Here is a 26,105-nt window from a genome sequence, read left to right as displayed (position 1 = left end):
CCAGGTTCTCATCATGTTTTACTAGTTGGTTCTCCAGGTTGTCATTATGTCCTAATAGTTGGGTCTCTATGTTCTATACAGTATTTGTAGTTGAGTCTCCAGGTTCTCATTATATTCTTGTAGTTGAGTCTCCAGGTTCTCATAATGTTCTACGAGTTGAGTCCCCAGGTTCTCATCATGTTTTACAAGTTGGTTTTCCAGGTTGTCATTGTGTCCTAATAGTTGGGTCTCCATGTTCTATACAGTATTTGTAGTTGAGTCTCCAGGTTCTCATTATATTCTTGTAGTTGAGTCTCCAGGTTCTCATAATGTTCTACTAGTTGAGGCTCCAGGTTCTCATCATGTTTTACTAGTTGGTTCTCCAGGTTGTCATTATGTCCTAATAGTTGGGTCTCTATGTTCTATACAGTATTTGTAGTTGAGTCTCCAGGTTCTCATATTGTTCTACGAGTTGAGTCTCCAGGTTCTCATCATGTCTTACATGTTGATTCACATCATGTTCTAAGAGTTGTGCCCCCAGGTTCTCATGTTTTAGTAGTAGAGTCCTTGTCCTCATTATGTTCTGGTGGTTGAGTCTACAGGTTCTCATCAAGTCCTAGTAGCTGAGTCTACATTTTCTCATCATATCTTACCAGTTGGTTCCCATTATGTTCTAATAGCTGAGTCTCCAGATTCTAATGTTTCATTTTAGTTGCTTTACGCTATAACATCTGCATGACGTGAAATTATGATTGCTAATGTAAAAAAAAAAAAAAGAAAAGTAAACTTCCAGAGTGCTGCCTTGGAGCACTTTTGTGTCCCCACCAATCTCAAAATCAAACCTACTCCCCTGGAAGCAGTCAATCTGTGAATTCATGAATGTGTTGCCTTCAGGTACAAACGTAAACAAGTCTTCATCCCAGTATTGCAGTCAGTAATTCCTTTTGCTGCTTCAGGTTTCAAGTCCCCAAATCACAACCGAGCTTTAGATTCAAGCGTAACTCTTACATGATGAAATATTCGTCCTCAACGCCACTACAAGATTTCTGAGGACTGAAGTGTTTGTGCTGAGGTGTAATCAGCAGAGAGAAAATCCATACGTCCTTTACTTTGAGAATCCAACAATTGGGGGTCTCATTTCATTTCCTGTCGCAAAGATTATTTTCTTTCCACTCCCACTCACTGGCGTTGGAAATGGAATTTAGGCTCACGTCTTTGTCACTTCCATGTCACCTAATGTGGATTTCTTCCAAGCAGCTTGTACGTCATCTAAATGCTAATGTTTGAACTAAGCCTGTCAATGATTGCATCACTCCTAACTAAAGTCACAAGCGGTAGAAAATGGATGGATGGATGTACTGTAGTACTTCAACTTCGGACATACCAGCTTAGTGTTTTTTTTTTTTTTCAAACATGCCCTGCAAGCATCGCAATGAAAAAAGAAATAAGAGCACCGAGGATAAGCGGACGACATCCACACTGATTTAGAAAGAAAAACAAACATTTAAAGCACGAAGCGAGAGCTAGCCATGCAGCCAAAGACGCCAAATGACGGACGTGTATTCGTGAAACTAAAGTGTATTTCTGCTCTTTGCTGAACAAAAAGTTGCTTCATTACAAGTGAGTGTCATTAAACAGGACTGCAGCACCTAGGGGAGGTCAGGTCAAAAAAAAAAATTACGAACTTGGAGATGTAATGTCGGGCTTCACGGTGGCAGAGGGGTTAGTGCGTCTGCCTCACAATACGAAGGTACTGCAGTCCTGGGTTCAAATCCAGGCTCGGGATCTTTCTGTGTGGAGTTTGCATGTTCTCCCCGTGAATGCGTGGGTTCCCTCCGGGTACTCCGGCTTCCTCTCTGGGGACGGCGTGGCGCAGTGGGAGAGTGGCTGTGCGCAACCCGAGGGTCACTGGTTCAAATCCCACCTAGAACCAACCTCGTCACGTCCGTTGTGTCCTGAGCAAGACACTTCACCCTTGCTCCTGATGGGTGCTGGTTAGCGCCTTGCATGGCAGCTCCCTCCATCAGTGTGTGAATGTGTGTGTGAATGGGTAAATGTGGAAGTAGTGTCAAAGCGCTTTGAGTACCTTGAAGGTAGAAAAGCGCTATACACGTACAACCCATTTATCATTTATTTATTTACTGCAGTCCTGGGTTCAAACCCAGGCTCGGGATCTTTCTGTGTGGAGTTTGCATGTTCTCCCCGTGAATGCGTGGGTTCCCTCCGGGGACTCCGGCTTCCTCCCACTTCCAAAGACATGCACCTGGGGATAGGTTGATTGGCAACACTAAATTGGCCCTAGTGTGTGAATGTGAGTGTGAATGTTGTCTGTCTATCTGTGTTGGCCCTGCGATGAGGTGGCGACTTGTCCAGGGTGTACCCCGCCTTCCGCCCGATTGTAGCTGAGATAGGTGCCAGCGCCCCCCGCGACCCCGAAAGGGAATAAGCGGTAGGAAATGGATGGATGTCTGTTGATCATGTTTTGCACGCTTTGCACTCGCACACCTGTCACTAATCACCACAGCATTATTTAAACCTGTAGTTGCAAGGTAGTCAGCCTGGCGACTTTACCTTTACCCACATCATGCCATGCTACCATGCCATGCAGCCAAAGACGCCAAATGATGGACGTGTATTCATGAAACTGAAGTGTATTCATGAAACTAAAGTGTATTCATGAAACTGAAGTGTATTTCTGCTCTTTGCTGAACAAAAAGTTGCTTCATTACAAGTGAGTGTCATTAAACAGGACTGCAGCACCTAGGGGAGGTCAGGTCAAAAAAAAAATCACGCACTCCGAACTTGGAGATGTCATGTCTGTTGATCATGTTTTGGTTTGGCCATGTGCTCCTTGTTTTTTGGACACTCACTTCCTGTTTTTGCACTTCCGTGTTTGTTTCGTTTCCATGACTACCCATTAGTTTTCACCTGTCCTTAAGTCACGCACCTGTCTCACGTTTTGCACTCGCACACCTGTCACTAATCACCACAGCATTATTTAAACCTGTAGTTGCCAGGTAGTCAGCCTGGCGACTTTACCTTTACCCACATCATGCCATGCAGCCAAAGACGCCAAATGATGGACGTGTATTCATGAAACTAAAGTGTATTTCTGCTCTTTGCTGAACAAAAAGTTGCTTCATTACAAGTGAGTGTCATTAAACAGGACTGCAGCACCTAGGGGAGGTCAGGTCCAAAAAAAAATTACGCACTCCGAACTTGGAGATGTCATGTCTGTTGATCATGTTTTGGTTTGGCCATGTGCTCCTTGTTTTTTGGACACTCACTTCCTGTTTTTGCACTTCCTCGTTTGTTTCGTTTCCATGACTACCCATTAGTTTTCACCTGTCCTTAAGTCACGCACCTGTCTCACGTTTTGCACTCGCACACCTGTCACTAATCACCACAACATTATTTAAACCTGTAGTTGCCAGGTAGTCAGCCTGGCGACTTTACCTTCACCCACGTCATGCCATGCTACCTCTACTCACTTCATGCCATGCTACCTCCGTCACTCATGCCGATCCACAGTTTTGCTTCTTGTCATGCCACGTAAGTTTTGTTCATTAATACCACAGTTAGTGTCTTTTGTTTTCTGTCCATAGTTCTGCCTTTCTGCTAGTCTTTTGTTTTCATTATTCACGTTTGTTCTTCGCCATTGTGCGCGCCTTTTGTTCGCTTCCTTTTTTTGTAGTTTGTTAGTGTTAAAATGAAATATGTACTTACATTCACATCTTGCCCGCGCCAACTTTCCTTTGCCTTCCAGAAAAACAAACCCCATTGTCCTCGTATTGACAGGAGAAGCCAAACTGTCAGTTTTTATATTCCTCCTTCCTGGCTCTGTCTGAATGTGTGTGCTAAGTCAGGAGAGCAATAATAATGATAACAATAATGGATTAGATTTATATCGCGCTTTTCTATTGTTAGATACTCAAAGCGCTCACAGAGAAGTGGGAATCCATCATTCATTCACACCTGGTGGTGGTAAGCTACATTTGTAGCCACAGCTGCCCTGGGGTAGACTGACGGAAGCGTGGCTGCCAGTTTGCGCCTACGGCCCCTCCGACCACCACCTATCAATCATTCATCTTTCATTCACCAGTGTGAGCGGCACCGGGGGCAAACGGTGAAGTGTCCTGCCCAAGGACACAACGGCAGCGAATTGGATGTCAATAAGTGGGAAGCGAACCTGCAACCCACTACGCCATGCCGCTCCAAGAGCACATCCTGACCATAAAGGAGATGTTCGTGTGTAAGTGTATGGAAAACAACTGCTTTAAGTCATAACTTATGTCCCGGCAAGAAATCTGCGTTCAAAGGACTCCGGCTTATTAGTGATTCCCAAAGCCCAAAAAAAGTCTGCGGGCTATAGAGCTTTTTCATTTCGGGCTCCAGTACTCTGGAATGCCCTCCCGGTAACAGTTTGAGATGCCACCTCAGTAGAAGCATTTAAGTCTCACCTTAAAACTCATTTGTATACTCTAGCCTTTAAATAGACTCCCTTTTTAGACCAGTTGATCTGCCGTTTCTCTTCTTTTTCTTCTATGTCCCACTCTCCCTTGTGGAGGGGGTCCGGTCCGATCCGGTGGCCATGTACTGCTCGCCTGTGTATCGGCTGGGGACATCTCTGCGCTGCTGATCAGCCTCCGCTTGGGATGGTTTCCTACTGGCTCCGCTGTGAACGGGACTCTCGCTGCTGTGTTGGATCCGCTTTGGACTGGACTCTCGCGACTGTGTTGGATCCATTATGGATTGATCTTTCACAGTATCATGTTCTCATATGTTCTCATAGTCATCAGTATCATCAGTATCACAGTATCATGTTCTCATAGTCATCATTGTCACCGACGTCTCACTGGGTGTGAGTTTTCCTTGCCCTTATGTGGGCCTACCGAGGATGTCGTAGTGGTTTGTGCAGCCCTTTGAGACACTAGTGATTTAGGGCTATATAAGTAAACATTGATTGATTGATTGAACTTAAGTGTTGGCGTTGAGCTAGAGAAGTAGTCTCTTCTCAAGGATAGGGCTATTGTTCTCCTCCAGGACCAGGAGGCGCGTGGGTGGGATCCTGGCTGACTCTTCTCACCCTGGACACAAACTATTCTCCCCTCTGCCCTCAGGCAGGCGACTACGGTCCATCCAGACCCACACCTTCCGCCCCCTGAACACTTGTTTCTCCCCGGCCATCAGACACATGAACAATAACAAGATCTGATAGCTCACTTACTTATTATCTATTTTGTCTTACATGTCTTTAATGTTGCAACATTCCACAAAGTAAAATACCTAGTTTGTGAACCCGTTCTCAAACAATGGCAATAAAAACTCTTCTGATTCTGATCACTTTTGCATTCCAAAGTCCCAATTAAGGCCTCTTTCCTGCGAGAAGTGATCCCATCTACCTGCGAATGTCAAACCGAGGGGCCTTATCTATTTATGTGCTCAGACTGAAATAGCACTACTTAATTCAACTTGGTGGTTGGCTTTCTCCAAGATGAATATAAACATTCGCCGGATGTAGAAGATAATAGAAGTTAATGAATTCACTTCAAAACTATGGAGAAGCTGCCTGTGGTGTGTTTGACGTATTTCACATCATTCTCCTGGCTTTACAGACTGGATATTCTAGTATTATCTTAAATGTCCCTTGTTGTCAACTCTGACCTCCGGTGCATCCCGCAAATATGTCCTTGAGCAACATAAACAACAATAACAGTTCCTATTGTTACACGACGGAGAAGGAGCCTGTGGGAGACACCTACGAAAGTCTGCTCTTCATTATTATTATTACCTCATGGATTCTACAAACCCCGTTTCCATATGAGTTGGGAAGTTGTGTTAGATGTAAATATAAACGGAATACAATGATTTGCAAATCATTTTCAACCCATATTCAGTTGAATGCACTACAAAGACAACATATTTGATGTTCAAACTCATACAATTTTTTATTTTTTTTTGCAAATAATAATTAACTTATAATTTCATGGCTGCAACACGTGCCAAAGTAGTTGGGAAAGGGCATGTTCACCACTGTGTTACATCACCTTTTCTTTTAACAACACTCAATAAACGTTTGGGAACTGAGGAAACTAATTGTTGAAGCTTTGAAAGTGGAATTTTTTCGCATTCTTGTTTTATGTAGAGCTTCAGTCATTTAACAGTCTGGGTTCTCCGCCGTCGTATTTTACGCTTCATAATGCGCCACACATTTTCAACGGGAGACAGGTCTGGACTGCAGGCGGGCCAGGAAAGTACCCGCACTCTTTTACTACGAAACCACGCTGTTGTAACACGTGGCTTGGCATTGTTTTGCTGAAATAAGCAGGGGCGTCCATGATAACGTTGCTTGGATGACAACATATGTTGCTCCAAAACCTGTATGTACCTTTCAGCATTAATGGTGCCTTCACAGATGTGTAAGTTACCCATGCCTTGGGCACTAATACACCCCCATACCATCACACATGCTGGCTTTTGAACTTTGCGCCTATAACAATCCGGATGATTATTTTCCTCTTTGTTCCGGAGGACACCACGTCCACAGTTTCCAAGATAATTTGAAATGCGGACTTGTCAGATCACAGAACACTTTTCCACTTTGAATCGGTCCATCTTAGATGAGCTTGGGCCCAGACAAGCCAGCGGCGTTCCTTGTTGTTGTTGACAAATGGGTTTGGCTTTGCATAGTAGAGCTTTAACCTGCACTTACAGATGTAGTTTCTGACAGTGGTTTTATGAAGTGTTCCTGAGCCCATGTGGTGATATCCTTTACACACTGATGTCGGTTTTTAATGCAGTACCGCCTGAGGGGTCAAAGGTCCGTAATATCATCGCTTATGTGCAGTGATTTCTCCAGATTCTCTGAACCTTTTGATGATTTTACAGACCGTAGATGGTAAAATCCCTAAATTCCTTGCAATAGCTCGTTGAGAAATGTTCTAAAACTGTTTGACAATTTGCTTACAAATTGGTGACCCTCACCCCATCCTTGTTTGGGAATTACTTAGTATTTCATGGAAGCTGCTTTTATAGCCAATCATGGCACCCACCTGTTCCCAATTAGCCTGCACACCTGTGGGATGTTCCATATAAGTGTTTGATGAGCATTCCTCAACTTTATCGGTATTTATTGCCACCGTTCCAACTTATTTGTCACGTGTTGCTGGCATTAAATTCAAAAGTTAATGACTCTTTGCAAAAAAAATGTTTTATCAGTTTGAACATCAAATATGTTGTCTTTGTAGCATATTCAACTGAATATGGCTTGAAAAGGATTTGCAAATCATTGTATTCTGTTTATATTTACATCTAACACAATTTCCCAACTCATATGGAAACGGGGTGTGTATAAAATGACTGCAGTTGTTTGTAGTATTAGTTTCTTCTTGAAAGGCATGTTGCGTGTTCAAATAATGAGGGTTCATTTGAATTCATTTTTAAAGTGCTGTTTGAGGCTTGTGAGATACGAGCTCAGTCATTGACCCAAATGTGCTCACGAGTTGAGGTAGTGTAATTATGAGGGTTCAAAACTGTCGTTTTTGAAGTTGCTTTTTTACAAGGTCATGATTGATAAAAAGCTCCGGACCTCACGATGTTTACGCACACCACCTCACGGAGAACTGCTCCTTTAAAAGATCATCAGGACTCCTCTTCCTCCTATCCAGGAGATCGGAAAAAGCCGCTGCCTGACCAGGGCTCAAAAAATCTGCAATGACTCCTCCCACCCTCACCAAGGACTGTTTTCAATGCTGGATTCTAGAAAGAGGTTCCGCAGCCTCCGAAGCAGAACCTCCAGGTTCTGTAACAGCTTCTTCCCTCAGGCCGTAAGACTCTTGAACGCATCATAATTAAATTATCCCCTCAACTCCCCGCAAAATGGATTAACTCGCTGGAATAAAAAAGACAATTTAACATACATCCATAAAGGTGGACGCGTGTGAAAAAGTGCAATATATTTATCCGTACAGTAATCTATTTATTTATTTATATATATTTATTTATTTTATATATGTATTTATATATTATTTGTATATATTTATTTAAATATATATGCACCTTTTTCCTTTTTTTTATCCTGCACTACCATGAGCTTATGTAACGAAATTTTGTTCTTATCTGTGCTGTAAAGTTCAAATTTGAATGACAATTAAGTCAAAGTCTTAAAACGGAACAAGCAACAGCTACACCAGACGTTTCAAACTCATTTTAGACCGGGGGCGACATGGAGAAAAATCCACTCCCAAGACTGGTAAAATCACGGCACGATAACTTGAAAATAAAGACGGCTTTAGATTGTTTTCTTTGTCTAAAAATAGAACAAGCACATTGTGAAAATGTCCAAATCATAATGTTGTTGTTTTTTACACTTACATGTTCCGGTTAATAGTATTCTATCTTTATTTGTCCTTATTTAAATTTTCTGAATAAAGGATGTGATAATGTTCTTCAGTCAACTCATTGCTGTTCATTTTCAATCCATCAAGGTAAAAAAATAAAAATAAAAATCAAATTACAGGATGTTATTTATGAGGTTTTTTCATGTTACTGGACTGGTGCACTAATATCATGTGCTTTATTATTTTTACATATGTAGCATCATCTACAAAGATACAAATAATTGCTATTGCGACATCTAGTGGACACATTTAGAACAGCAATTTCTTTCATTCAAAAATTTCAGGTAAATTTTTATACTTAGTTAAAGTTAAAGTAGCGATTATAGTCACACACACACACACGGGGGGGGGGGGGGGGGGGGGGGGGGCACATATGCGGTCCTCTCCAAGATTTCTCATAGTCATCATTGTCACTGTCACCGACGTCCCACTGGGTGTGAGTTTTTCCTTGCCCTTATGTGGGCTTTACCGAGGATGTCGTTGTGGTTTGTGCAGCCCTTTGAGACACTTGTGATTTAGGGCTATATAAATAAACATTGATTGATTGATTGATGAAAATCATTCCCTGCAATTTTCCCCATCACCCTTGTTCACCCACTGGGAGGTGAGGGGAGCAGTGAGCAGCAGCGGTGGCTGCGCCCGGGAATAATTTTTGGTGATTCAACCCCCAATTCCAACCCTTGATGCTGGGAGGTAATGGCTCCCATTTTTATAGTCTTTGGTATGACTCGGCCAGGGTTTGAACTCACAACCTACCCAACTCAGGGCGGACACTCTAACCAGCAAACCCATCCCGCGGGCCGGATAAAAACCTGTTCGCGGTCTTGATCAGGCCCTCGGGCCGTACATTTGACACCCCTGAGCTACACATTTACAAAATAATATTTTTTTGTCAACACACTTTAGATACCGTATTTCCTTGAATTGCCGCCGGGTATATAGTATGCTCCTGCCTAGAATTACTGCCGGGTCAAACTCGTCACGTCACGAGTGACACTTCACCTGTCATCATTTTCAAAATGGAGGAGGATGATTTCAATCATTAAAAATCGCATAAAGGTAAGAAGATTAAGAGCTATTCAGTAGGATTTAAGGTCCAAGCTATTCAATAAGCTAAAAAGAACAGTAAGCAGCAATGTTTTATTAATATACCGTAGCTGCGTGTGTCAAATATGAGTCATTAAATGACTCCCGCCTCCTGGTGGTAGAGGGCGCTAGTGATCCTTCTTGCGACTACTCGGCTGCAGAAGAAGTGACAACAAGCAGCCATCCTTTATTTTTTCCTCTCGCTTGCACTTTTAACATGGAGGATTACATATCTAAAATAAAACAAGTTTTCTAAACTGGACTTTTAATCGAATCAGGAGGTAATAAAGGAAGATCTCCATTGAGACAGAGAGACTTTTAAAACTGAAGAAAGATAAGGAAGACGTCTATGAATAAGTTATCGATGCTTTCGATCAGAAGGAGCTGCGCATGGACTTCATTTATAAGTAAAGGTAAGACCATAATAACATTTTTTTTTATTAAATGTGCTTTTCATGATGTATCCTTACATCACACTCAAATTTAGAAGCGCAGGCCTAAATTTACCGCATGCCTTTGGTAAGCGCCGAAGTGAGAAGAGGTTTTAAATTAACTAGTGCCCCGGCGGCAATTCAAGGAAATACGGTAGCTATTTTGTGCCAGCTGATATTTTATTTCTTTAGAAATGCGGTGTTAAGTATGGCAAGCAAGATAATATCGCTAAAATTCGCTCCATTCTGTCCACTAAAGACGCTGAGATCATTATCCATGCGTTTGTTACGTCTCGCCTCGATTACTGTAACGTATTATTTTCGGGTCTCCCCATGTCTAGCATTAAAAGATTACAGTTGGTACAAAATGCGGCTGCTAGACTTTTGACAAGAACAAGAAAGTTTGATCATATTACGCCTGTACTGTATATACCTTTATATACATATATACATACATATATACCTATACTGTATATACCTTTATATACATATATACATACATATATACCTATACTGTATATACCTTTATATACATATATACATACATATATACCTATACTGTATATACCTTTATATACATATATACATACATATATACCTGTACTGGCTCACCTGCACTGGCTTCCTGTGCACTTAAGATGTGACTTTAAGGTTTTACTACTTACGTATAAAATACTACACGGTCTAGCTCCATCCTATCTTGCCGATTGTATTGTACCATATGTCCCGGCAAGAAATCTGCCTTCAAAGGACTCCGGCTTATTAGTGATTCCTAAAGCCCAAAAAAAGTCTGCGGGCTATAGAGCGTTTTCCGTTCGGGCTCCAGTACTCTGGAATGCCCTCCCGGTAACAGTTCGCGATGCCACCTCAGTAGAAGCATTTAAGTCTCACCTTAAAACTCATTTGTATATTCTAGCCTTTAAATAGACTCCCTTTTTAGACCAGTTGATCTGCCGTTTCTTTTCTTTTTCTTCTATGTCCCACTCTCCTTTGTGGAGGGGGTCCGGTCCGATCCGGTGGCCATGTACTGCTTGCCTGTGTATCGGCTGGGGACATCTCTGCGATGCTGATCCGCCTCCGCTTGGGATGGTTTCCTGCTGGCTCCGCTGTGAACGGGACTCTCGCTGCTGTGTTGGATCCATTGTGGATTGAACTTTCACAGTATCATGTTAGACCCGCTCGACATCCATTGTTTTCCTCCTCTCCAAGGTTCTCATAGTCATTATTGTCACCGACGTCCCACTGGGTGTGAGTTTTCCTTGCCCTTATGTGGGCCTACCGAGGATGTCGTGGTGGTTTGTGCAGCCCTTTGAGACACTAGTGATTTAGGGCTATATAAGTAAACATTGATTGATTGATATTTATTGTCAGAATGTGTGCTGCAGGTGCTTCTCCTCACAGACACACAAGCACACTCACTCTGACAGCAAACTTCATCACACGACATTTATCTTCATAATGAGTCGCAGGCGGAAATCTGCGCCCAGAGTCTTGTGTCAGTCCATTGTTTGCTGCCATCAGTCTCATTTACATCAGATTAGTGGAGAAAATGTCAAAGTTCATTGGCCTGAAGGCTTTATGGTGATGCTCATTTCAAGTTGAAGGAGTCAATGAGTGGGACTGGTGGAGGAGCAGTGCTGACACCACCAATTATTGGGTTTAAAATTTTTATATCACATATTGGCCCCTTTTTTTTCCATATATGCATGCATTACTCTCTTATTAGTCATGTGGGAACAATCATAATTAAAGCTGCAAGCAGCGATGGACGGGACCGCTTTGGCTGCTGCCCTCGCGACCCAAGCCCGATAAGCGTTAGAAGATGGATGGATGGATTATTACACAGATAAAAAGTTGTATACACATGTTTTATACATCAGACTTGTAGGCACTATACCAGGGGTCGGGAACCTTTTTGGCTGAGAGAGCCAAGAAGCCAAATATTTTAAAATGTATTTCCGTAAGAGCCATATAATATATTTTTTTAACACTGAACACAACAAAACACGTGCATTTTTAAGAAAGACCAACATTTATAGAGAGGTCTCTTATTCTTTGTAATAACATTGTTATTCTGAAGCTAACTGTGGAGGGGGCGTAGCCTGCGGGCCTGCAGGGAAGCAGGGTGTTGCCAGGACCGTCCCCGAATTTAGCGACAGGTGCGCAGACGGCCCACCTGGGCCTTTTTATCTGATCACCTGTCGCTATGTTATAAGCAGCAGCCAGGAAGAGAGACCGGCTTTTGGCTAGAAACCAGAGTGCGAGCCAGAACGAAAGAGAAAAAGACAATTGCTGGAAAGCAACTGAGAGACTTATTGAAAAATAAAACAATATTGTAACCCTGAAACAGGCTCTCATGTCGGTGCTTGGTGGTCTGAAGAACCCCCAGGAGGGCGAGCCCCACACTAACCAATAATAAATAAATTACTTCTTACCAACTTCTTGAACACAAAAATGCATGACAATATTTTATATTTTGAACGTTATTTTTAACACTGTGATTACAAGTGGAATTATTCATTACTTATCATGTTAAGCAGTGTCAGATATGATGTATCTGAGAGCCAGATGCAGTCATCAAAAGAGCCACATCTGGCTCGCGAGCCATAGCTTCCCTACCCCTGCACTATACAGTATGACACACCCAAAATAAAGACTCGACATACAAAGAAATTCAATCGGAGCAGAAACATAGGAGGAAACGGGATTAAAACCCGATGCTAACCGCCCATTGGAAATACATGGGTACGGCTAGTAGCTACTATTAGCAAACAGATAGACTTACCAACTCGGCATAATATCTTAACATCGACACACTCTCTCGTCGCAACTCGGCCCTGATGGTCGGCACCTATAAGTTTACAATTAGTTGTAAAATGTTGGACGGTTGTTTTTACGATATGCAGGCAAACGACAACTTTAAAACATACCGGCTTAGCTACGGCACCTGGCAGCCATCTTGGTATAAACGATCACAGACCCTCCCTCAAGAATGTTGGTGCGTGCGCACCAGCAGCAGAAGGTACGGAAAAAAAAAGAAGAAGAAAAACGTCTCCCTCACTGTGTCTGCGCACGGCGGCCATCTTCGAAATGGTTTTCAGCGCAGCGGTTCTTTGAAGGCTGATAAAATCAAAACCGTAGCAGTAATTAAAAGTCTTTCATCAACTTTTAACCAGAAGGGTTCAATCACTTGCCTGGGGTAGTTTGAAGCCGACACGCCAAACGTGCTCAGAGGAGATAATGTTTGATTGACCGGTTTTTACAAAACTTTTGTTTTGAAGGGGGGATTGCAATTTTCCTGTTGATTTTTGCCGGGGATCAAAATATGAAATGTAGGTCTAAGTAAGACCTACATAGAGGCTTTTGTTTCGCACCTCTACGACATTCCTACTGGAAGTTACAGGCAGTTTTGTCTGTGTTTTCTTCCTAGGAGTAGTTTTGTCTGTGTTTTATTCCTAGGGGGCGCTAGAGCACAATTTTAAGTTTTGGGGTTAGGTTTTTTGATTAGATCGCAATTTTCGCCAGTCCTGATGTGTGTGTCCAGTTTGGTGAGTTTTGAAGCATGTTAAGGGGGTCAAATTACAGCTCAAAGTGGCAAAGGTGAGTGTTTTTACAAAACTTTTGTTTTGAAGGGGGAATTGCAAACTTCCTGTTGATTTTTGCTGAAGGATGTCAGAATATGAAATGTAGGTCTAAGTGAGACCTACATAGAGTTTTTTGTTTCATGTCTCTATGACATTCCTACTGGAAGTTACAGGCAGTTTGTCTGTGTTTTCTTCCTAGGAGTAGTTTTGTCTGTGTTTTATTCCTAGGGGGTATTAGAGCGCAGTTTTTAGTTTTGGGGTTATGTTTTTTGAATAAATCGCAATGTTTGGCAGTCCTGATATGTGTGTCAAATTTGGTGAGTTTTGAAGCATGTTAAGGGGGTCAAATTACAGCTCAAATCTGCAGAATAATAATAAAGAAAGAATAAAACGCTAGAAATTCAATAGGGTCCTCTGTCCCAAAGAGACATTCGGTCCCTAATTATTTTTTTTGCGAGCCGTGAATGAAATCCACAGTTAAACTAGATTCCCCGTGGTGGTGTAAAAGCAGTGTCACGAGGTTTGTGTGCGAGTGTTTCCGTGGCAGACGCCATCATCAGGCCCAAGGAACTCACCTCTGAGCTCGGTCTGGTTCTGAACTTCCCTCCTCCTCGCCAAGACGCAGGCCTGGCGGGCCCTCAGGTGCTGAACAATGATGGCGCAGTCCGGGTGGATGGCCTCGGTCTGAAATGACGACACAAGAACACGGTAAAACACACACAGCAACACGATAATACTCTTAAAGGCCTACTGAAAGCCACTACTAGCGACCACACAGTCTGATAGTTTATATATCAATGATGAAATATAAACATTGCAACACATGCCAATACGGCCTTTTTAGTTTACTAAATTACAATTTTAAATTTCCCGGGAGTTTTGTCTTGAAAACGTCGTGTAATGATGACGTGTACGCAAGACGTCACGGGTTTTTAGGAAGTATGAGCGCTGCACACACACACAGCTAAAAGTCGTCTGCTTTAACGGCATAATTACACAGTATTTTGGACATCTGTGTTGCTGAATCTTTTGCAATTTGTTCAATTAATATTGGAGAAGTCACAGTAGAAAGATGGAGTTGGGAAACTTTAGCCTTTAACCACACAAACACACTGTGATTCCTTTTTTAAAATTCCCGGTGGTGAAGCTTTACGTTGGATCAGAGTGCGGTCAACCAAACATGAATCATGACGGAATGTCAACCAGCAGGTTTCGGTGAGAAAATTGTGGTAAAAAGTCGCTTCTTAACGGAGAAAAGCTGAGCTAATGCCGTCCATAAAGCTGCCGTCGACTCCCCTGAGACATTGGCATCAAGACACCCGTTGACGTACACCTCCGACTATCAGGTACTATTTAACTCACTAAAACACTAACAACACAATAGAAAGATAAGGGATTTCCCAGAATTATCCTAATAAATGTGTTTAAAAACATCGGAATCCGTCCCAATGCAATCGCAATTTTTTTTTTTTTACTTTTTTTTTTCTTTCTAGTCCGTCACTATCAATATCCTCAAACACGAATCTTTCATCCTCGCTCAAATTAATGGGGAAATTGTCGTTTTCTCGGTCCGAATAGCACATTTTGTTGGAGGCTCCCATTAAAAACAATGTGAATATGTGAGGAGCCATCAACATGTGACGTCATCGTCTGCTACTTCCGGTAGAGGCAGGGCTTTTCTTTTAACACCAAAAGTTGCGAACTTTATCGTGGATGTTCTCTACTAAATCCTTTCAGCAAAAATATGGCAATATCGCGAAATGATCAAGTATGACACATAGAATGGACCTGCTATCCCCTTTTAAATAAGAAAATCTCATTTCAGTACGCCTTTAAGTCAAGTGCTGTGCCTTTTTTGTGTCCTATTAAGCACACCAGGCTGGTAGTTGTGGTCCCAGGGCAGTCTTCAAGGTGTACATCAGGCCTGGGCAATTATTTTTGACTTGGGGGGCCACATTTAGAAAAGTATAAAACAGTACTGAAAAGTATCAAAATGCATGTAGGTAGCAAAATATCGGTATGGGGACAACACTACTTGTAAGTTAAGGTGCATGTAAGTCAAGGTGCATGTAAGTTGAGGTATGACTTGGGTTGTCAACTTCTTGCACATTTGGCTTAGTAGCTCATGCCTGCTCTGTCATCTTTACCTTCTTATTCAGTCTATCAACTTCAGCTCATTTCCCCTGCTGACTCAAAGTCTGATTGGTATCGTGTCCGTGACGTTGTTTCACGGCCACGCACCTTAATCATCTCTAATTAGTGTCAGTGGGCTAATGAACACATTAGTCATGCTGGCCCGCAACAAGAACAGCCGGTATGTCTCCTTCTCGCAACTTGTCTGTCCTGAGAGCGCAGCTCACTTTAAAAGAAGGACTTTCAGCCACACTCAAGCATGCACACATGCAGCTGTACTCACCACATATGCACACATGCAGCTGTACTCTCCACACATGCAGCTGTACTCACCACACATGCAGCTGTACTCACCACACATGCACACATGCAGCTGTACTCACCACACATGCACACATGCAGCTGTACTCACCACATATGCAGCTGTACTCACCACCACGCACACATGCAGCTGTACTCACCACCACGCACACATGCAGCTGTACTCACCACACATGCACACATGCAGCTGTACTCACCACCACGCACACATGCAGCTGTACTCACCACCACGCACACATGCAGCTGTACTCACCACACATGCACACATGCAGCTGTACTCACCACACATGCACACATGCAGCTGTACTCACCACACATGCACACATGCAGCTGTACTCACCACCACGCACACATGCAGCTGCACTCACCACCACGCACACATGCAGCTGTACTCACCACCACGCACACATGCAGCTGTACTCACCACCACGCACACATGCAGCTGTACTCACCACACATGCACACATGCAGCTGTACTCACCACACATGCACACATGCAGCTGTACTCACCACCACGCACACATGCAGCTGCACTCACCACCACGCACACATGCAGCTGTACTCACCACCACGCACACATGCAGCTGCACTCACCACCACGCACACATGCAGCTGCACTCACCACCACGCACACATGCAGCTGTACTCACCACCACGCACACATGCAGCTGCACTCACCACATATGCAGCTGTACTCACCACCACGCACACATGCAGCTGTACTCACCACATATGCAGCTGTACTCACCACCACGCACACATGCAGCTGCACTCACCACATATGCAGCTGTACTCACCACCACGCACACATGCAGCTGTACTCACCACACATGCAGCTGTACTCACCACACATGCAGCTGTACTCACCACACATGCACACATGCAGCTGTACTCACACTGCACACATGCAGCTGTACTCACAACACATGCAGCTGTACTCACCACACATGCAGCTGCACTCACCACCACGCACACATGCAGCTGTACTCACAACACATGCAGCTGTACTCACAACACATGCAGCTGTACTCACCACACATGCACACATGCAGCTGTACTCACCACACATGCAGCTGTACTCACCACACATGCACACATGCAGCTGTACTCACACTGCACACATGCAGCTGTACTCACAACACATGCAGCTGTACTCACCACACATGCAGCTGCACTCACCACCACGCACACATGCAGCTGTACTCACAACACATGCAGCTGTACTCACAACACATGCAGCTGTACTCACCACACATGCACACATGCAGCTGTACTCACACTGCACACATGCAGCTGTACTCACCAGCATGCACACATGCAGCTGTACTCACCACACATGCAGCTGTACTCACCACATATTCAGCTGTACTCACCACACATGCAGCTGTACTCACCACACATGCAGCTGTACTCACCACACATGCAGCTGTACTCACCACATATTCAGCTGTAGTCACCACACATGCAGCTGTACTCACCACACATGCAGCTGTACTCACCACATATGCAGCTGTAGTCACCACACATGCAGCTGTACTCATCACACATGCAGCTGTACTCACCACCACGCACACATGCACACATGCAGCTGTACTCACCACACACGCAGCTGTACTCACCACACATGCAGCTGTACTCACCACACATGCAGCTGTACTCACCACACATGCACACATGCAGCTGTACTCACCACACATGCAGCTGTACTCACCACACATGCACACATGCAGCTGTACTCACCACACATGCACACATGCAGCTGTACTCACCACACATGCAGCTGTACTCACCACACATGCAGCTGTACTCACCACACATGCAGCTGTACTCACCACACATGCAGCTGTACTCACCACACATACAGCTGTACTCACCACACATGCAGCTGTACTCACCACACATGCAGCTGTACTCACCACACATACAGCTGTACTCACCACACATACAGCTGTACTCACCACACATGCACACATACAGCTGTACTCACCACACATGCACACATGCAGCTGTACTCACCACACATGCAGCTGTACTCACCACACATGCACACATGCAGCTGTACTACTAATACAAGTTTCAATCAATCAATCACTCACCAGCATGGAGCACAGAGAAAGAGTGAAGATGAGAAACAAACTCCTCTGCCATCCCTTGGTCAACATTCCTGTATCCCCCATGGAGATGTCCGTCATGGTCATGATGCTGAAGAAGAAGAAGAAGAAGAAGAAGAAGAAGAAAATAGATCCAGCTGTTTCAGTCCTGCTATGAAATATGTACTGTGTCAAATCCAAAATAGATGACTTCCAGTCCTGTCTGCCACATGAAAACTTGAGTCCTCTCTCTCTCTCTCTCTCTCTCTCTCTCTCGCTCTCTCTCTCTGTCTCTCTCCCTCTCCCTGTCTCTGAAGGAGCATCCCAGGAGATGCTGGGGTTGATTTAAAGACACAACGTCCAGCGTTTGGCGGCTAATGGGAAGTATCAGTGACGCTGTAATGAGTGGCGGAGGTGTGTGTGCGTGGCAGACAGATGCGTGTGTGTGTGCCAGTAAATTAGCGTGATTTGATCATTTGATTGAGCGCAACTAACTACATTTGGGCCGCTTTGTAAAGTCTGCCTCTCCGCACATTCCTGCAAACACTTAGTCAGGATTAGAACCTCCGTGCGGGCGTCACTTGCCGGGGTTTGTTGTCCACACCGCTCGGCCTCGTTGGGCTTCCAGGTAATGATGTGACAGATGTACAAGTTCAGGCACACTTTTCATTTAAAGGGGAACATTATCACAATTTCAGAGGGGTTAAAACCAATAAAAATCAGTTCCCAGTGGCTTATTTTATTTTTCGAAGTTTTTTTCAAAATTTTACACATCATGGAATATCCCGAAAAAAGGCTTTAAAGTGCCTGATTTTCGCTATCTGTAAATCCACCCGTCCTTTTTCCTGTGACGTCACATAGTGATGCCAATACAAACAAACATGGCGGATAGCACAGCAAGATATAGCGACATTAGCTCGGATTCAGACTCGGTTTTCAGCGGTTTAAGCGATTCAACAGATTACGCATGTATTGAAACGGATGGTTGGAGGCAGATGGCGAAAACGAAATTGAAGAAGAGACTGAAGCTATTGAGCGAATAGCTATTGAAGCTATTCGGCAATCGCCTTCTAAACAACGATTGCATCTTTTGACCAGACCAATGGAGCAACTTGAATCCGTCGATTGGTAAGTGTTTGTTTGGCATTAAATGTGGGTGGAGGGAAAGGCTGGATGCAAATATAGCTACAAATGTACATACAGCTAGTCTAAATAGCATGTTAGCATCGATTAGCTGGCAGTCATGTCGCGACCAAATATGTCTGATTAGCACATAAGTCAATACCATCAACAAAACTCATCTTTGTGATTTCGTTGACTTTATCGTTGGAAATGCATCTGCTTTGAGTGTCGCAGGATATCCACACATCTCTGTGCCATGTCTGTCGTAGCATCGTCGGTAAAGTGTGCAAACCAAACGAGGGACTTTTGCATCTTTTGACACTGGTGCAACTTAAATCCGTCAATTGGTATGTGTTTGTTTGGCATTAAATGTGGGTGGAGGGAAAGGCTGGATGCAAATATAGCTACAAATGTACATACAGCTAGTCTAAATAGCATGTTAGCATCGATTAGCTGGCAGTCATGTCGCGACCAAATATGTCTGATTAGCACATAAGTCAATACCATCAACAAAACTCATCTTTGTGATTTCGTTGACTTTATCGTTGGAAATGCATCTGCTTTGAGTGTCGCAGGATATCCACACATCTCTGTGCCATGTCTGTCGTAGCATCGTCGGTAAAGTGTGCAAACCAAACGAGGGACTTTCGCATCTTTTGACACTGGTGCAACTTCCATCCATCCATCCATTTTCTACCGCTTATTCCCTTTCAGGGTCGCGGGGGGCGCTGGCGCCTATCTCAGCTACAATCGGGCGGAAGGCGGGGTACACCCTGCTTGCATTACAACAGGCCCATAATAATCCATCCATCCATCCATTTTCTACCGCTTATTCCCTTTTGGGGTAGCGGGGGGCGCTGGCGCCTATCTCAGCTACAATCGGGCGGGAGGCGGGGTACACCCTGGACAAGTTGCCACTTCATCGCAGGGCCAACACAGATCCGTCAATTGGTATGTGTTTGTTTGGCATTAAATGTGGGTGGAGGGAAAGGCTGGATGCAAACATAGCTACAAATGAGGCAAAACGATGCAATATGTACATACAGCTAGCCTAAATAGCATGTTAGCATCGATTAGCATGCCGTGCTAGTCGAAGCACACTCCACGTAAAGCTACTTGAATCCGTCCCTGATCGTGTTGTTACACCCTCCGACAACACACCGACGAGGCATGACGTCTACAAGGTACGGAAAACAGTCGAAAAAACAGAAAATAACAGAGCTAATTTGACTTGTGTGTGTAATGTGTTGGAGAAAATGGCGGATTGCTTCCCATTGGGACGTCACGGGTGAAAGGTCATCGCTCCGACAGCGAACAATTGAAAGGCGTTTAGATCGCCAAATTCCCCCTTTTAGAGTTCGGGAATCGGTTAAAAAAAACATATGGTCTTTTTTCTGCACCATCAAGGTATATATTGACGCTTACATAGGTCTGCTGATAATGTTCCCCTTTAACGCACATTTTGCTCATTTTCATCACATTTTGTCATGTCTTGTGATCATTTTTTGTTTAGTTATGTTCTGTTTTGCTTAAGACTCCATTGTTTCCTGTTTTTGCACTTCCTTGTTTGTTTTGTTTCCATGACTACCCATTAGTTTTCACCTGTCCTCACGTCACGCACCTGTCTCAGGTTTTGCACTCGCGCACCTGTCACTAATCATGTCACTATTATTTAAGCTTCCAGTTGCCAGGCTGTCTTTCTAACGACATCACTCTGCTTCATGTCATGTTTACGGTTTCATGCTTAGTTCACGCTGCTTGTTTCATAGTCCATGCTGCCCTGTTCACGTCATCGCAAGTAAGTTTTTGGTTATTAATGCCACAGTTTGTGTTTTTTTGTTTTTTGTCCATAGTTTTGCCTTTGTGCTAGTTTTTGCTTTTATGGCCAAGTTTTGTACGTTCGCCCTTGTGCGCGCCTTTTGTTTATTCCTTTTATTGGTGTTAAAATAAAGATGTCATTACCTTCACGCCATGTCCGGTCCAAGTTTACTTGCATCTCGGGAATACAACAACCACATAGTCCACGTTATGACACAATTAAGTTTAAATTAAATGTTGACCCCAGATCAGGGGTCCCCAAACTTTTGGACTTAGCTATAAATATATATATCTATATATCTATATAGATATACCTATATATATATATATATATATATATATATATATATAGATGTATAGATATATATATTAGGGGTGGGCAAATTAATGCGTTAATTACGAGTTAACTCATCAATCTATTAACGCCGACAATTATTTTATCGCACATTTGCGTATGTTGTTTACATGCTTTTATTTTGTTAACGCCTTTTCTTATAAAGATGGCGGCGCCCGGATGTACTTCGGCGTGGAGGGGCTCTTGGTAAAGATGGAACATTTGGCAAAAATACCGGACAATTCTGCATATTTCCTGGCTGGCTTACAGCGTGGTCACTCCGGGATCACTTACGACCGCCAGACAATTCTGGATGTGGATAGATCGGGCCGTTTTGGACTGAATGAGGCGTGCTTGCTAGAGCGGCTAGCTAGCATGGGAATACTTTGCCGTCTACATCCAGCGGCCTGTGAAGCAGCGGAGTATATGTGTTGTCTGTCTATTTATGAATAATGCAGACGAGGAATGTTGGCTGAGTTCTTAACGTTTACTTTCAGAGCGTGCATATCACAACATACAAGATGCCGTCATGGCGACACAACCTATACCGGGCTACCGCGCATGCTCGTCACTCCTGTTGCATGCTGGGTAGGGTAGTTCTTTTTTTTCCCTGGCTCATAACATCACAATATAGTACCATGTATATGATGCCTTCAGTTTATCAAAGCACCAAGCAAACAATCGGAAAATTCCCATCATATCAATTCCTAGATATGGTCATAATTATTTTAAGTGCACTACGCAGAATAAACACAACATTATTAATATTGCTACCACGGATAATTTGATCCAAAATTCCCTAAAACAGCCCACTACCTATAATATAGGTTTTTTAAACATAAGATCCCTGATAAAAAAAATGTTCCTGCTGTTACCTCAGAAATTGCCTGTTCAGATGTTATGATTGTGGCTCAGAGATTTGTATGTAGATTATATTTATTTTCCATAACAAACAGGATAACTTAAATACCCTGGCAGTGGCAATAAGCTTAAATGTTTGTATTTACATTTTTTTGAGTTGATTTTCATAAAATATGCTATTTAACTGCTACTGTTTAACAAGGACTGATTTAAATTGTGTTTGCACAACAAATGTTTTGGCGCTTTTGTTCATGTGGGAGAATATTCCAATAAAGGTGCACTACACACTACTTTTGAATTCATTATTGGGCTTTGTGTATACAATGCAGTTAATTGCGATTAATCAGAGAAAAGTGCGATTAACTTCGATTAAAATTTTTAATCGTTGCCCAGCCCTAATATATATATATATATATATATGTGTGTGTGTGTGTGTGAGGGGAGCAGTGGGCAGCAGCAGTGGCCACGCCCGGGAATCATTTTTGGTGATTTAACCCCCAATTCCAAGCCTTGATGCTGAGTGCCAAGCAGGGAGGTAATGGCTCCTTTTTTTATAGTCTTTGGTGTGATTCAGCCGGAATTTGAACTCACAACCTACCCATCACTCCTAGTGTGTGTGTGTGACAATCATTGGTACTTTAACTTTTTTTTAACTTGGGACTTCCCACGGGCCAGATGTCAAATCTAAATGTTAAATCTAAATTTCAATGTTAAATCTAAATCAAAATTTGGAATCTAAAGGTATATGTTAAATCTAAACTTAAATATTAAATCTAAATCTTTCATCTAAATCTAAATTGTAAATCTATCCATCCATCCATTTCTACCGCTTATTCCCTATCTCAGCTACAATTGGGCGGAATGCGGGGTGCACTCTGGACAAGTCGCCGCCTCATCGCAGGGCCAACACAGATAGACAACATTCACACACTAGGGCCCATTTAGTGTTGCCAATCAACCTATCCCCAGGTGCATGTCTTTGGAAGTGGGAGGGGCCTATCCCCAGGTGCATGTCTTTGGAAGTGGGAGGGGCCTATCCCCAGGTGCATGTCTTTGGAGGTGGGAGGGGCCTATCACCGGGTGCATGTCTTTGGAGGTGGGAGGGGCCTATCCCCAGGTGCATGTCTTTGGAGGTGGGAGGGGCCTATCCCCAGGTGCATGTCTTTGGAAGTGGGAGGGGCCTATCCCCAGGTGCATGTCTTTGGAGGTGGGAGGGGCCTATCCCCAGGTGCATGTCTTTGGAAGTGGGAGGGGCCTATCCCCAGGTGCATGCCTTTGGAGGTGGGAGGGGCCTATCCCCAGGTGCATGTCTTTGGAGGTGGGAGGGGCCTATCACCGGGTGCATGTCTTTGGAGGTGGGAGGGGCCTATCCCCAGGTGCATGTCTTTGGAGGTGGGAGGGGCCTATCCCCAGGTGCATGTCTTTGGAAGTGGGAGGGGCCTATCCCCAGGTGCATGTCTTTGGAGGTGGGAGGGGCCTATCCCCAGGTGCATGTCTTTGGAAGTGGGAGGGGCCTATCCCCAGGTGCATGTCTTTGGAGGTGGGAGGGGCCTATCACCGGGTGCATGTCTTTGGAGGTGGGAGGGGCCTATCCCCAGGTGCATGTCTTTGGAAGTGGGAGGGGCTTATCCCCAGGTGCATGCCTTTGGAGGTGGGAGGGGCCTATCTCCAGGTGGATGTCTTTGGAAGTGGGAGGAAGCCGGAGTACCCGGAGGGAACCCACGCAGTTACGGGGAGAACATGCAAACTCCACACAGAAAGGTCCCAAGCCCGGGATTGAACCCAGGACTACTCAGGACCTTCGTATTGTGAGGCAGACGCACTAACCTCTCTACCACCGTGCTGCCCTAAATGACAACATGAAGGCCAATAAATGTGCATTTTGTTCAAAGTGCTACCTCCATAATTAAGAGTTGCTTTAGGGCTTTCACTTCTTCTCACTTGAGTTGTTGTAAAAAAGAGTCCACATTGTGAGGGGATGATGGGTGACTGACTGACTGATGGATGTTGGGTGACTGAGTGATGGATGTAAAATGATGAGAACACAACAACCTCCACCTTCCTAGCCTGCCTGTGTCCCGTGCTATGTATCTCTTCTTCTTATTCGGCCTCTTGTTATGACGTATTGTTGCAGATTCAAATGGATACCTTTTTAAAGTTCTCATTTTGACGGTCTTTTTTTTCCCAGTGCAACACATGGAAATACAAATAAGTGACTCAAAATAAACATTCTTGCAACTTGATGGATGATTGCATAAACATTACATTGATCTAATCGGGTTAAATTTCCTTTATTTGCCAAAGTCGATTCTTCCGGAAAGAGAATAGGAGGGCCGCGCGTCCGCTGCCGTGGCAACGGCTGAGCGTCCGTTGCCATGGCAACGCATACACACACAACACGCACGAGTGAGCCCTCTGCACTTTTCTTAGCTAGCTGCTCCTAAACTATCATGTAGTAAACTATCATGTCGGGCGATAAAAAACACTTTGAAGAAACGTTTACTTTTTGTCATCTTCCGTCCAGAAAGTTCTCTTTCCTGGAGGAGCAGGACACATTGCAGCTGTTGATGAAATGGTGAGGTTAAATAAAAGCAAGTGACTGTCGGCACAAACAAACAGCAGCTTGTTAAATAAACTTTGAAGTAAGTGAGCTTTGTTCTTCCCTTCTGTCAGGTCCATGCTTGGGAGGCTCTCTGCGCAAACCTTCAGCTTTGACCAGAGTTTTTACCCTTACCTTGCTAAAAGATTCGCCCTGGTAAGAAAATAAGTTGTCAGGCTTTCCTCTGACAGTTTGTCTATGTTTTAGTTTTTTTCCTCTGCATTTGTCTGTTTCCTCTGTGTTTAGTATTTCCTGTCCTTAGTTCCTGTCTAGTGCTCTTATTTTGTCAGCTTCCTGTCTTGTTCCCTGAGTGCTGTGTTCCTCCTCAGCTGCGGCTGATTGGCACCTGGCCACACCTGTTGCCAATCAGCCCGCACCTATTTGTACCTGCTTTGTCTTGTGTCAGTTGCTGGATCATTGTATTGTCATTTGTATTGTCGTTGCCTCATGTCACTCTTGTGTCTTTGCTACCTGTCGTGTTTGGCATCCTTTCAGCTATTACCTGTCATGCTACATCTTGTCCTGGTCGTCGTAGCGGTGAGCTGTTTTTGTTAGCCATAGCTATTTCCAGTTTTTCTGTTTGTTATCCTCTAGCTTCCATGCTAAAGTTCCTTTTTGTTTCTTGTTAGCTTCTATGCTAAAGGCCTTTTGTTTTTTTATCCGCCCACGTGGGCGCTTTTGGTTTGAACCCTTTGTTTGGTTTTGTCTTAGTATTTATATTAAAATCATGTTTGCTCACTCCATGCCTGCCTCCATCTCTGCATCTTGGGGTTCAACAACAAATAATCTTGACAGAAGTCACATCCATCCATCCATTTTCTATCGCTTATTCCCTTTTGGGGTGGCGGGGGGCGCTGTCGCCTATCTCAGCTACAATCGGGCGGAAGGCGGTGTACACCCTGGACAAGTCGCACATGTATATGTATATATACAGTATGTATGTGTATATATATATGTATGTGTATGTATATGTGGGAGTGGGATAGGTTGATTGGCAACACTAAATGGTCCCTAGTGTGTGAATGTGAGTGTAAATGCCTTCCGCCCGATTTTAGCTGAGATAGGCACCAGCGCCCCCCGCGACCCCAAAAGGGAATAAGCGGTAGAAATGGATGGATGTATATGTGTGTGTGTATATATATATATATATATATATATATATATATATATATGTTTTTTATGCATGTGTGTATATATGTATTTATGTATGTATATGTATATATATGTCTATGTATGTGTGTGTATATATGTATTTATGTATATATGTATGTATGTATGTATATCTATATATATATGTATGTGTGTGTATATATGTATTTATGTATGTATATGTAGTTGTTTATGTGTA

At 43.6% G+C, this 26,105-nt stretch overlaps 1 protein-coding gene across 3 annotated transcripts in view; it reads right to left on the bottom strand.

Moving 5' to 3' along the window:
- The window catches only part of LOC133568849 (vasoactive intestinal polypeptide receptor 1-like), a 115,195-nt gene that overhangs the window by 64,045 nt on the left and 25,045 nt on the right, over positions 1-26,105 (bottom strand). For 2 of the 3 annotated variants that reach the window (XM_061921026.1, XM_061921025.1), the window contains exons 3-5: positions 24,662-24,719; positions 18,030-18,135; positions 14,055-14,163 (exon numbers count right to left, since the gene is read on the bottom strand). In XM_061921026.1, coding sequence (XP_061777010.1) covers positions 14,055-14,163; positions 18,030-18,135; positions 24,662-24,719 — 273 coding nt within the window. The remainder of the gene's footprint in view (positions 1-14,054; positions 14,164-18,029; positions 18,136-24,661; positions 24,720-26,105) is intronic. The other variant, XM_061921027.1, reaches the window with a different exon arrangement.

Source organism: Nerophis ophidion, linkage group LG14 (genome assembly GCF_033978795.1).
Source record: "Nerophis ophidion isolate RoL-2023_Sa linkage group LG14, RoL_Noph_v1.0, whole genome shotgun sequence".
Classification (NCBI taxonomy): domain Eukaryota; kingdom Metazoa; phylum Chordata; class Actinopteri; order Syngnathiformes; family Syngnathidae; genus Nerophis; species Nerophis ophidion.
Note: the sequence above shows the minus strand (reverse complement) of the source record. Positions and strands in the feature narration are given on the sequence as shown.